This window comes from Rhinichthys klamathensis, unplaced genomic scaffold, assembly GCF_029890125.1.
Source record: "Rhinichthys klamathensis goyatoka isolate OS25496 unplaced genomic scaffold, OSU_Roscu_1.1 h1tg000254l_1, whole genome shotgun sequence".
Taxonomy (NCBI): Eukaryota; Metazoa; Chordata; class Actinopteri; order Cypriniformes; family Leuciscidae; genus Rhinichthys; species Rhinichthys klamathensis.
Genome location: NW_026606776.1, coordinates 1402765 through 1416705, shown reverse-complemented (window position 1 = coordinate 1416705; position 13941 = coordinate 1402765). Strand labels below are relative to the sequence as shown.

The 13941-nt window shown below is 39.0% G+C and overlaps 1 protein-coding gene across 4 annotated transcripts in view; it reads right to left on the bottom strand.

Annotated features, from left to right (window-relative positions):
- Window positions 1-12878, bottom strand: part of myh10 (myosin, heavy chain 10, non-muscle) — a 62045-nt gene extending 49167 nt beyond the window's left edge. For all 4 annotated transcript variants that reach the window (XM_056266989.1, XM_056266991.1, XM_056266990.1 and 1 more), the window contains exons 1-3: window positions 12706-12878; window positions 11178-11552; window positions 2813-2969 (exon numbers count right to left, since the gene is read on the bottom strand). In XM_056266989.1, coding sequence (XP_056122964.1) covers window positions 2813-2969; window positions 11178-11531 — 511 coding nt within the window. In that variant the 5' untranslated portion in view covers window positions 11532-11552; window positions 12706-12878. The remainder of the gene's footprint in view (window positions 1-2812; window positions 2970-11177; window positions 11553-12705) is intronic.
- Window positions 12879-13941: the final 1063 nt, after the last annotated feature.

Sequence of the window (13941 nt, the reverse complement as noted above, 5' to 3'; positions counted from 1 at the left end):
TGTTTAGATTTTATAGCTTCCATATGCCTTGAAGCCACTGACATTCCTGCGCTCCAGTGGCTGTACTGACTGGGTCTTGTCCAAAAATGTTATTGTTGAAGTGAAGATCAGCACTTCCAAGGTTTTCAAAGTTGTTATAATTAGCCCTTTGTAACCAAGGTCAGTCAACAGCCAGATTATGGCTGGTTTCTGTCCGACTAATCAAAGACAGATGTGAATGGATGTGTGTTTGTGTAAGTCAGTGTGTCCAGAAACTTATTTAACGTTTAAAGCTGCATGTGAGAAAACAAATATTCTCCTTTTGTAGTGCAATATACCCAACTATAGAGCAAAAATTACCTCACCTGGGCTGGGTATTGACATTCTGATTTCAATTCAATTAGATATTAATTCACTTGGAGATACTATGTAATTATATATATATATATATATATATATATGTGTGTATATATCAGGTAGTACGTACATTTTTAATGCTGTAAACTATACAGGCAACCCTATCTGTTGGCACATTACCATAACATTAAAGGTTAAAGTTAACAACAGTCCAAATTCAACTGCTATTAATTTTTAGATATAATAACGAGCACTCAAATAAAAAATTAGTTGTATAAAAAACATTTACATTTATTCAAACTACCATAGTGCAGCACAGGGAAGACTTAAGGCATGGACCTAAAGTGCAGCAAAAATGTAACAAAACAAGAAGATAATTCTAGAAGATGAACTATCAAATGAGGGGAACAACTGAAACAATAACCAACAAGAAACTTTGATCAAATCTTGAACAGTTTTGGCGCTCTGATAAAAGAGTCTAAAAGTGTGGTTTGCAGCCATAAAACCACAAGTGCGCTTGGACACAACTGGAACGGAGCCATTACGGAGGAAATATCTCAGAGAAAAAAATAAACAGCTTTGTTCCACGGCCGTAATCCCTGTAGATCTAATAATACTGGCGTGTGCAGCATTGTTGGGGGTGTTTCCTCCAAAGGCAGACACTAGGGTCCATGTGTCCCGGCCAAACTTGACCCAGTACGTCACAGTTCTTACTGCCCAACCAACCATCGCCACACAAAGGCGACATTGTACCCCACAATGCAGGTCAGCCTCTCCTTCCAGCCTGGGACGGCTCTTGTTCCCTGGCCACTGACAGATCAGGACAACTGGTCTGTCCTTGTATGTAAGAGAAAGCGGTTTGGTGGAAAATTCAGCATTGCATTCATGCCAAATGCTTCTCCGTTTCCTGGATTAACTTCTTTGATTCCAAGTTTGGATGATTGTTAAGGACTCGTAAAATGAATGAAATGTTATGTACATGAGATTTATTTATTTTTAATCACAGGAATAAAATTACATTTTAAAGTAGAAAACCGTTATTTTAAATTTTAATAATGTCACAATATTACTGTTTTAATGTATTTTGGATCAAATAAATACAGCCTTGGAGAGCATAGAGACTTCTTTCAAAAAAAATTTTTTAAATATCTTACCTACCCCAAACTTTTGAATAGTAGTGTACATTTCATTATAAATAACATGTACATATAAAATTAATTTTGGCAATCACTAATGCAATAAACATGAATTAAAATACAAGAACTTCAATGCATACTGAGGAAGTGCTGAATTGGTACAGCCTACAAACAAATACGAATCCCTTATTACGTAATACAGCTCCATTTATCCTAATCAAAAGTGTGCAGACTGTTTGTCCTGACTACAGTTGCTGTTCATTGATTGTATAAACTCCTCTAAAATGCACTGAAAATTAAATTGAGAGTTGAAAGATTAAATTAATTCAGTTGTAATGGAACACACTAACATCTCTGCCAAACGGCATCTTAATCTGTGACAGTTACCCACTCCAATATCCAACTGCCCCAGATTTACTAAGAGATGACTTAAAGATTATGACAGCGGTACCAAAAAAAAATGATGGTTGACCAAAATCACAGAATTACATCTCCTGATCTTGGCTTACACAATCAGCCACAACCGATCCGCTTCATTGAGTAGAGAACCAAACACACAGAGAATGAAAACACACAGTCTGAAAAAGCTCCAATTGTCCAAGAAGAGGAGCGACGGACCTTATGATCTCCTACTGTGATGGACAGAGGCTTACAGTACTCACAGCTAATGACATGATAAAGAACACAGTGTTGTATTTAAAAGCTTGACTCTCTAAAACTTCTTTAGTAACCTTGTAGTTTATCAGTGACCGATAGAGAAGTTTCTGATACCTTTTATCTTACACTTCTCACTTCAATATGCACAGACCCACAGCTGAGACTCAAGCCCACTGCAGTGAAATAAGAAAAGAAAAATCCAGCCCTTTTTTCTCTCCATTCCCTGGGCTTATCTGAGGACACCAGATACAATTAATTTATCTCTTGGGGTGAAAAAACAAACTGAAATATAATAGATACCATAGGAAATAGTGAACTATAGTGAAGCGTGAAATAGTCAATTTCCGTCTAAGTCACATGATACAATGAAACAAAGCTCAGCCAATAACATTAAAGGTTGGCTGAAACTGCCAGTAACTTCATATTCTGCTTTATGGTTACGGAAATCTTGAACTGCTTAAAATAACAAGAGGAGAATCTGTCTGCTTAATAACACCTGGTAGTCTTATCCTCATCTGGCAGCAAGTGCTAAACAAAGATTCAATAAACACACAACACCCTCTTTATTTTTGCAGCAATATCCTCAGTGGAAATCCAGAATTATTTAGCCAGAGGTGTTATTTGGGGCTCAACATGATGAACTGACTGAGAACAGAAGGAATATTTGATATTTACGGTCTTACCTTGAAGCATGCATCTGTAGGCCGATTCAGAAATGGCGTAGATATGAGGTGGCATTTCATGCCTCTTCTTACCCCTGTACATCTCGATGATGTTCTCGGAGTATATGGGGAGGTTTTTGTATGGATTTATGACCACACAGAAGAGTCCCGAGTACGTCTGCACAGAGACAAGAACACAAACAAAAGATGGAAGAAAATGTAATACTTAACTGATACTTGAATTATGTATTAAATCATTCACATTAAATAAAGTTAATTTATTAACAAAATCTATGACAACAATTTTTTGCCATCAACGTCATTAAACGATAACTGTGCTATACATGCTATATCGTTGATTTAAAAAAAGGCGAGACTAAAATGTAGTTAAAAAATAAAAACTTTACCAAAACCTCTAGGCTAACGATAGGACGATATGACAATGGAGCAGATCACCCAACATGAACTGGCAAACAAGTAAAATGGAGGTTAGAGATCTTCATTTGAGATATTCTGCTTAAATCAAAGTGTCATTCAGTCAGTCGGTGTTCCTTCACAAGCCACTTGTGCTGTTTACTGTGAACCTTCTCGAAGATGAACTGTAATAAATCCAAATGTGGATTTCGAGACTATATTTGCGATTGTTGTTGCTGAATAAATGCACTAACTCTTTGTGACAATACAAAGTATTTTTTGCTGTTGTTTTAATAGAAAAACATTAATGTAATTTGGAATTACTATTAGGAATTAATTATACTTAGACAAGCGTTATGATATAATGCCAACAGATTTGTTTTGTTTTTATTTCAGAACAATTAAATAATGTAATGATGAGATAAAAAAAAAGATTATGGTTTATCATGAATTTAAGATTTTTCTGTATATACTGATATCTGCATTAAGTGTACAGAATGAAACACCACAAAGTTGTTTTTCTTGAGAAATGCTGGCATGCTTTCAGTGCAGGGCTTGACATTAACTTTTTGAGGCACTTGTCCTTCGGACAAGTAAATTTATGTTTCTCTTGTCCATGCACAAAAGTCACTTGTCCGGGTAAAGATTTATAATTTTATCTAGGGCTGCACGATTTGGGGAAAATGTCATATTGCGATTATTGAGTTCAATATTGCGGTTGTGATATGCGATTGCGATATAATAAACAAATGGTTTCATGAGTCAACTTGTTTGGTTCTAAACCAAATGCACACACAGATTAGTGATAATTCTGAAATTAGCAATAACAATTAAATGATTGATAACACCTATAATGATCAATATAAGCCATTGATGTCTGGATAAAAATTAACTGTCTAACAGGTAGGACATATACAGAAATTGAATAAAGTTATCAAACAGTCTGGGCTGCATAAATTATAAATTATATATAGACTACTACTTATTGAAGCTACACAAGTTCTTTAGTCAAGAGCAGTGAGTAATTTTCTCTGTTCCCTTTGTTCTTTCAGTAACTTTACTGACAGAACGCTTTATTGGTAGCTGGCCCTTTAAGAGCAGCCGCTGTGGACAGAGACGCGGATATCACACGCGCCTCATTCTCTCACGAGTCACAACTCTTTATGTCCATCATAAGACTGTTCTTATGTTATGAAGATACTCGACAAATGACATTTTGGCTTAATTGTGTGTGTTGTTGATGTTCGTTCAAGCGCAAAAGAGAACTTCTGGCGCGCGGTCTGTGCATGTGCATTATGCACAGACATGGCGCGCGTCTTTCTGTGAGTCACAGGACATTCACAGGCAGCGCGAAAAAATGTGTTCGTTTCAAATCTGTAAAATAGACGTAACGAGTGGCACATAACGTGAAGTAACATGGCATTTTATTTTCCGGTCGGACAACTAATTTTCTCTTCTACTTGTCCTACAAAAAATCCACTTGTCCCGGACAAGCGGACAAGCCTTAATGTCGAGCCCTGCAGTGCCAGTGCAGCTGTCCTGCAGTGAGTATGCACTTCATTACAGAAGACATTTACAAGTTTTATTCATTCTGTAACACATACGAGACTATAACAGAGCATCTTGTGTTTGTTTGAATGTCTTTGGCCACTGCTGTGTGATCCAGACACAAGTCAGAGGAGAGGTAATCCCCGTCTGCTGAAGGGTCTTTCTATTGGCTGAGGTTGTGTTTAGAGTGGGCCTTTATATGGGTGTGGAGGACAGTTGCGTCTACATCCCACTCCCAACTCCCCACTAGACAAAGCCATCCTGCCAAACTAGATCTCAGGCCAGAACAATAGACTTGGGACTCAAGAGACTTGTGGCTGGAAATCTGTTTTTCTCCAGCATCATTCTCCCATGTTTGTCAGACTATATATGGAAGAAAACTGCTTCCCATATATGAGATATGCCAAACTGCAATCATTAACAATTTAAAACTTAAGAACTTTAATGTACTACTACTGCATGGAAATAAATGCTGTGATGTTATTTCAATCAAGAGGTGCATACATCTTTTGTCAAGATCTTGTACTGACAATGCAAGAGTTGAGCGCTCTGTAAAGTCTCCTCCAGCACATCCAAAGACTTTCAATGGTCTGCTCTGGACTCAGAGGTGCCAATTTATGTGTGAAAATGATTCTTCATGCTCCCTCCCAACCATTCTTTCACAATTTGAGCCTGATGAATCTTGACATTGTCATCCTGGAATATGGCCATGATGTGTCTTAAACAACATGGTTGTTTAAGAGATGAAAATCTGCACACTCCATCAATTAGGGTTAGAAGAACTGTTGCCAAACAGATAACATGCTAGAAACATAATCACTGCAATAATGATCCAATCAGAGACTCTCTTAACCATTTGCCTATTTAGGCTACATCTACATTAATCCAGATACATTTGAAAACGCCGTTTTCGTTTCAAAATGCTCTCAGTCTACACTAGCAATTTTCAAGTGTTTTCCAAAAGTTTCTCATCCACACTGAAATATCGGAAAATGCTAAATTACTAACTGCGCATGCATAGAACAATACAAACTCACTGAGATGATACAGAGGGAACAAACATAATAAAAGTTCTCATGCTTTTCTTCTGGCAGGATCATTTTATTTAGCAAAATATCTCACCATTCAATAATGCGTCCAGGTCGCACTCAGTCACCATTATATGTTTGATCTAAAACGCAATGTTTTGCCATAAGACAGCAAGAATACATTTTCTGTCATCTTTGCAGTACTTTGATATGAAGAGCATACAAGGTAACATATCTTTAGCAACAGTGTGAAAGTGAACAGCACATAACAGGCACAATAGCGGTATAAACATGCATATCTATCGGTTTAATATGCGTCACGACTAAACATGCATCATTGTTTTAAAATACCTCCGTTCACACAAACACGAAAACAGCGTTTTCAAATTTATCCACTTGGGAAAGCGTTTTCAAAAAGGTCAAGTTTTCACAGTTGTCTCAGTGTGGGTGGAAGGCCAAAATGGAGAGAAAAAAGATGCATTTACAAACAAAAACATTCTTGTGAACAAGGCCTTAAATTCAAACAGCAACTTTTTTTTGGCTGGGTAGTGTGATTACTTTAGTAATTGTTGTATTGGAATTACTCCATAGTGATAGATGATTTTTACATTTGAGCCCCTGCCCCTGAGAAACTCTCTGCACAACCCTATTTACATTAGATTGATTTTAATCACTTTAATGTACTTAAAGCATTTACCAAGGCAAGCACTAGAAAATACAAGTATTGGATAGGGACTCTATATCAGAAGATACTCAATATTCAATGACTTGGATTGGGGCCACAAAAAAAAAAAACCTTGATCTGGATATCTCTACTAATTTGTTTGTCTACAAGGTGGCAACATTGGCCCCGGCCGCTTTTTCAAAGGGCCTATACCAGATCACCTCATGCATTTTCTCTGTAATGTAATGGAAGTAGCTAGAAGTACATTCGAGTGTAACAAACAGATTATCAAAAAAAATTAAAAATACTGCTGTAGTGTGGGGACTTTGTTCTATGCATCTCCCATCATGCTATTCAGGAACACGGGGCGTGGGAAGGCAGAGAGGAACACAGCGACTCCACGGCTCTGGCCACACAGCAGATATGAGAGCACATACCACACACCAGCCTGAGGTCTGGTCACTATCCACGGCACGCACACAAAAAGAATAGATAACCTTTAAAGGCACAGTATGAAAGTTTCACCACTAGAGGTAGCTTATTGAAAGTAAATAACAGACATAGCTTGATGACGCTGTGAATGAGCATGGAATCATGGGAGTTGTCATCTTCACCTCCACAGCTGACGGACAGAAATCATGTTCCTTGATGAGCTGCTGATGTATTATAGTTTTATTAACGTTACTGTGGTATGAAGCAGGGCGGGGGCACAGAGCCTGGCACATTTTACGTTGATGTTTTTATTATGCTAGTAGGCCGCTGCTTTTTTTTCTTCTTTTTTTACAATTTAAGTTGTTTAACATCCACCTCCTTCTCTGAACTTGAACATTTAGGGCCCTATGATTTCCGCGATCACGGAATCGCGGACGGAATTGGCTAATAAACGCGGAATCTAGTGTTAACGCGGAATTTCGTGGAATTTTACATATTTGGATTGAAATTCTGTTTTGGTGTGGGAGAAGAACGTATGTCTGGTGAAAATGCAGACCGGGGGAAGCAAATCTGGGCGACACAACCCCTCCCGTCATTTCAGCTCAAATGACGGCATCAAAACACTGAAAGCATGGCGAAGCGGCTCTCCACGGCTCTGCTTTCCTCGGCGAAAAAGTTAAGAAACTCGACGCTATAAGCCCTCAGTACCGAGCTGAGCAGTTCGCACGTGACTTTTATGCAGTGTTTCCCACACATAGACTAATTCGCGGCCACAAAATCAACTCCGGCCGCCACAGATTGCGTTTCGTTCATTTTTTAACGGCATTTAAAATACGCAGCGTATTCTTTCCGTTGCATTTCCTTTCCCCGCTCTCCCTCCGTCTCTCTCACATGCATGCACGCACACACACACGCACACACAAACACACCACGTCTGTCTATTGGCGCTTTTCCACTGCTGGTACGGCTCAGTACGGTTCGGCGCGGCACGGTTCGGCTCGCTTCGCTTTTCCACTGCTGGTACGACTCGGCTCAGCACGGCACGGCTCGGCTCGCTTTAGCCCGGTTTGCTTTTCCACTGCAGTTAGTACCGCTTCAAAGTGGGTGGGATTATAGATGGACCGTTATAGTTTATCCGCTCCTCGGCAACCAACGAGACGAACGTCTGCACTTCATCCACTGACCACGATTCAGCCATTTCTTTTTTTATGGAAGTTTTCTTTCTTTCTTTTTTCTTCAAGCAAGTCAAGCAAGTAGTTTAAAACAGGTGCTACAGCGGTGGCTGTTGTCTACTGGCTATTTAAATCGAGTGGGTTTCGTGTCGCAAATACAATGACGCTGATAGTGACGATTCTGTCTCTCTGACCAATCAGTGATCTGTTGTGTTTTCACGTCACATTTTAGTATCGGTACGGTACGCTTGGAACCTCAACAGAGCAGGTACCATTTAAAGCGAGCCGAAGCGAGCCGTACCGTACCGGACCATGCAGTGGAAATGCGCCATAAGTGAGCCGTACCGAACCGAGCCGTACTGTACCATGCAGTGGAAAAGCGCCAAAGCGTGCCGTACCGAACCGAACCGTTCCATGCAGTGGAAAAGCGCCAAAGCGTGCCGTACCGAACCGAACCGTACCGTTCCATGCAGTGGAAAAGCGCCATATAAGGCGCCGGACTGGACAAAAGCGAAGCGAACTCCGCGAGCGACACTGGGCGAGAGAGAGAGACAGAGTGTGACTTTTATTTAAACTTTAAACTAATATAATTTATTTTACTGGACAGTTTAAAGCTCATAACCATATTTTGTTGTTACTTGAAGAGTGCAGTGTCATGTTGCATCATGCAGTATTTGTCCTGAAAAGGCTACTGAGTAAATGTCTGTAATTTAAGGTCATTCCTATTTTATTTGTATACATTTTAATCATTAACTTTAAAAGCACACTCTTTTCATGACTAAAATAACAGTAAAGGGTAAAAAAAAAATGAATTCCCAAAAATTAAAACGGAAAAAATAAAACAGAATTTGGGAAAAAATAAAACGGAATTTGGGTAAAAATAAAACGGATTTCATAGGGCCCTAAACATTGTTAAAGTTATGTTTGATCAGTTAAATTCACATTATTTTATTTATAAAATGAAATATAATGAAATAGCCGCAATTACTGAATCTCTACTTACTCGTACAGGTACATTTATTTGACGGAATAAAATTGTGGGGTAACAGCACTGTTTTACTTGGTCAAAACAATCATACTAAAAACACATTTGAGTGTGTTGAAAGTTGTTAACGTTACGCTGTGAGTTAGCTTTGCGACTGGTATGAGACACTTGTTGCACACTGCAGTAAGCTAGATCGATATTAGAATATCATATTTAAAAAAGCAGGATGACTTGTGTTGCTAAATGCCATGGAATTAATTCAAATATATATTGTATGGTGGAGAAAATTCTGTATTACTGTCATTTACTGATTATGCCATGTTAGCAATTACTTTCTTTCGTATGTAAACCAATTATTATTGCCTCGTTGTTATTATGCATTTTAAGTAATTTTAAAGGGTATTCACTTAGGTCTATTTTATTACCACAAAAAAAATATATACATTATCCGATTACTCAATTAATTGTCAAAATAATTGACCATTTGCTCGATTACCAAAATAATTGCTAGTGAAAGCACTGGATTAGTTAAATGATAAGTAAAATGCACCTGCATTGTTTCGCATTTTGTGACTTTCAGTCAAATAAAATACGTTTTTTAAAAGATAGGTCAGATTTTGTCATTGAAGATTTCTTAAATATAGTGTTTCTTAAAAATAAAATAAAAATCATCTCATGAATGAACCCAATATTGTGTATCGTCTCATGAGCTAAGTGTATCTTCATACCCCTACTAGTCAACAATAATTAGCCATCAGTAGGAAACTGAGGGACGCTGAGGTATGCAGGGGTTGTCAACAGTCTGTCTGACATCTTGACATCTCGCAGATATTACGAGCCAGTTGTAACTCAATGCCAAACAAAGGTCCAGTTATTAAACTTCAGCTTTGGCTAGGTCAAGCACGGGCCTCCAAAGCTAATTACTGTAGCCTATAGGGAGGCAGCACAGCAGCCACAGAAACAGGCTTAAATCACAAGACAGCAGGGAGCAGGCCTTACTATCCAGCCGGACAGTGTTCAACTCTGCTGAGCGGGTATGGGAGAATATGTGGGTGTAAAATGAATGACAACATTGCCTGCTTTCATAACGTCTTCATAAAGTGCAGCCAGTCGAGATGATTTCTGTTACCAACGACCAGAAAAAGCTTTCAATGATGGGAAATTAAAAGTTGAACTGGATAAATTCGATCCAGTGGGTTTTTTTAAGTGGTGACTGGGTTGGAAGATCAACAGCAGTGGCTGGACAGTGTGAAGACAAGTGGCCCCTCTCATTGAGATTCCATAATGACCTCATAGGGAAATAAAGGAAATGATGGGGCTAAAACACCAAACAGCTTGCTTCACACTCTCTTGAACAATAAAAGTCCCCCAGTTTCTCTCTCTGAGTGCATGCTGTAAAGTGGTTCAGGACCACAAGGTACTTACGAACTCAAACTAGGGGTGCAACAACTATGCCTAATCCTTAAAATCGAAAATAATCAACAACAAATTGATGGCTTAATCGTGTCTGTGCACAGAAAACATCCACCAGTCACGCCACTTTACGGTAGTGAAAAACACATGAACATAACACATCTAAAATATAGAGGAGGACAATGACTCACTGTGAAAAAAGTGCATTAACCAAGTTATCCTAAACATGAGATGCTTTAAAGTTTAGCCTATATTATGCGCTTTAAACTCGTAAGCATTCAGTTTAATGCGGCTTGCCCTGTCAGGCACCATGTCAGATATGTGTGCTGTTTAATGTGTTTGGAGATGAGCCTTCTTCAGTGCATAACTTACATTTTACTGTTATATCCTTATCTGTTAATGTTAGAAATAAAATATACCACAAGCATTTCCATTTTGTACAAAGGTTTGTCCTGACAGCAAGCGAGTCTCTGTTAAACTTCACAGACTTCATTGAACAAGCACCCATATACATGTGTGTATACACACACATTAGACGCACAGAAATTAAAATTTTATTTTTTTATCCAATGAATCGACTATTAAAATAATCATTAGAAGCAGCCCTATCCCTACACTCTCAAAGAAGCCTATATACTAAGCCTATAGCCTAAAAATGAAAAATACCTCAAAAACCAAAGTAGAAAAAGACTTCAACTTGAAAGCAAATACACCATCACATCACACTTACGTATATGAGCCCAGAGTAGTAACGATCCTTCAGGTTGTGTAAAACAGACGCTTCATTCAGGCAGGTGAGCTCTGCCATATCCTCCACTTTGCTGAACTTGGGAGGGTTCATCTTCTGGATGTCATCTTTGTTCACCAGGGCCTTCTTGCCATTTTCAGCCAGCTCAACAAGCACCTCCTCTCCACGTTCCTCTCGAATGCTGGCCGCCTCGAATCCATGCCGTTCGGAAGGAACCCACACCAGCTTCTTGGCCGTCCAGTCTGCCTGTGAAGCTGGATTGTAGACCACGGCTCGATCCACAAAGAGGTACCGCTCAGGGTCCTCTTGCCCGCTCCGCTGCGCCATCTCCGGCATGAGGAACTAAATATAGGCCACCTGGAAAAAGAGTTAGAGGGAGTTAGTAATGGAAGAGCAAAGATTCACTCTGATATGAGACAGCCTAGGCATAGCAGTATGAACAGTCAAATATTATATTGGTTTTAGATGGATATAGCCAAGAACGCAGATACATCATTAAGCAACATGCATTTAATCTATATTATACATAGTTAGTATTTTAAAATAGTTCTTATCATAATAACTTGCTTAAATTCTCTGAATACAAAGACAATAAACTACTGAATTAATTTAAAGTGTGGATTTATTCCGCACACACCTCACTGTTAGATGATGAATTTAAATGCTGCATATGGAACATGAGAAAAGCTCATATTTTCAGTAAACAGCTGCTTGTAAAACAGTTTACACATACCAGATAATATAGGTTTAATATCTCTGGACCACTGGACCACCTCCAGTGGCCTTTCAAAGACGCATTACCAAGGGAAAAACAACATAGAAGCAGAAGCCAGATGGTCTGGCCTACAACTGGACTAAGATACTGTAATTCTCAAAGAGGGGGGGAAAAGGGCTAGAATTAGGCAAGCAGGGCAAAGAAAATGGGTCGTGCCTGTTATTTCACAGATAAGAGCCGTTATACGGGTGATGAATCCCCTGTAAACTGAAGCGGGACTTCAGGGCCAGTCCTTCAAAATTCATTCAATGATAAACCCCGTCCAACCAACTTTCTAACGGTCACGGTCTTACAAATAGTTTGATATTATAGTTATGGTACATATATAAACCATGCGACGGGACCGTTAACAAATAACATTTTCTCCTGCACTAGCTGAAGTTTTTGCGGCCGTCTAGCTCGTGCTCACTCCTCGCGCCTGCAAACCGGGAGCTGCACGCGCCTTCTCCCCCGCATCATCATCATCATCAACTCCCGGTATATGGCCTGTGGCGAGGCGGACAAACGTTTTATTCGAGCATTAGCCAACATATGCTGCTCGTGGCTGCCCAAAGGCACAAAATAAACATGTATTTATCTGTTTTTAAAGGTACCGCAATAACAAGCTCGCTAACATGGGTTAGCGCGCGAGCTTAGCTCGAGCTCTCCCCGTTGCTTGAAAAGTAATGCAAAAATAATCCGTTATACGGCAACGGGGGAAAAACGGAGCCAAAATTAAAAGACTCGTGAACTTACCAGGGGCTGTCAGCGATGAGACCTACGTGCACGAAGAGATGAATGAGTTGCAATCCAGCGCGTCCCGTTTTTATTATCCAGTTATTTTGAAAGTCGGCCAAATATTCCCTTGTTTCGCCCCTTCTCAGTTCTCACTGATGCCACCGTCCGCAGCAGCCCTGCTTCTCTGAACTCCTCAACCGAACTCCTCAACCGAACTCAGCATCGCACTCTCTTGCGCCCGCCTCTCCGGTCACACCCACCGGGGCCCTTATGGATCGGGGATTGGATTGTACCGGACCTTGACCACAAGCTATTGGTTTATTAGCATTACACCCCCAACAAAACTGATTGTTCATGCAAGCTTTCTTTTTTCTAGCGGGAGCTAGCCTGTATCATGTTGGTTTCAAGGCCGTGAGCGTGAAATATTTATCAAAGAGGGTAGGGTACTTTATTTAATTTACAAAATAGCTTAAGAGCAACCAAAAAAAAAAGTTCACAATAATTCATTAAAATTTAATAGAAAAAAAAAAAATTGTAAAGCATGAAAGTCACCCATCTTGACATTTACATCCTCGTAGTTGTCTTACATTTTCCGACTCATTTCCGATCGATTCTTTCCAACAGTTTCAAATAACTTGCATTCGACACATAAAAATAGCGAAAACGTCATCACCTACATTGGTGAATCGTTTTAAAAACATGTTGATAACGTAAGCTGTAAATATATTCACTACGTTGTATTTGCGACATTTCTGCTATTGGGCTATGGCATTTTTTTTAAAAAATAAACCATAATTTTACTTCAAATAAAAAAAAATAAAAAAAAATATGGCTACAGTTAAACCATGGTAACCACAAATTAACCATGGTTTTGCTGCACTAGCCATAGTTTAGCAATGGTATTTGTTGTAAAATTGTGTTTACTAATGTTAATCAATCCGTCAAAAAAAAAAAAAAAACATGATTACTTCTCCTTACTATAATAAAACCATGGTTAATTTCCGGGACAGTCCCAAGCTCTCGGTTCGAATCCAGTTGTTCAGAATCATTGATTCGTTTAAAAGATACAACTCCAAATTCGTTTTTTTTTTTAAAGGGTAATGCATTTTTAAGGATAAATTTATCAATAGATTTCCTCACTGACATTTTAATTGCAATTAACTAAATCCAAGATACCTCATGTCAAAGATAAAAAAAAAAAAATAGTCTATCTCTGGAATTTATCGATTTTAATAATGTGTCTGTCCCTATTAA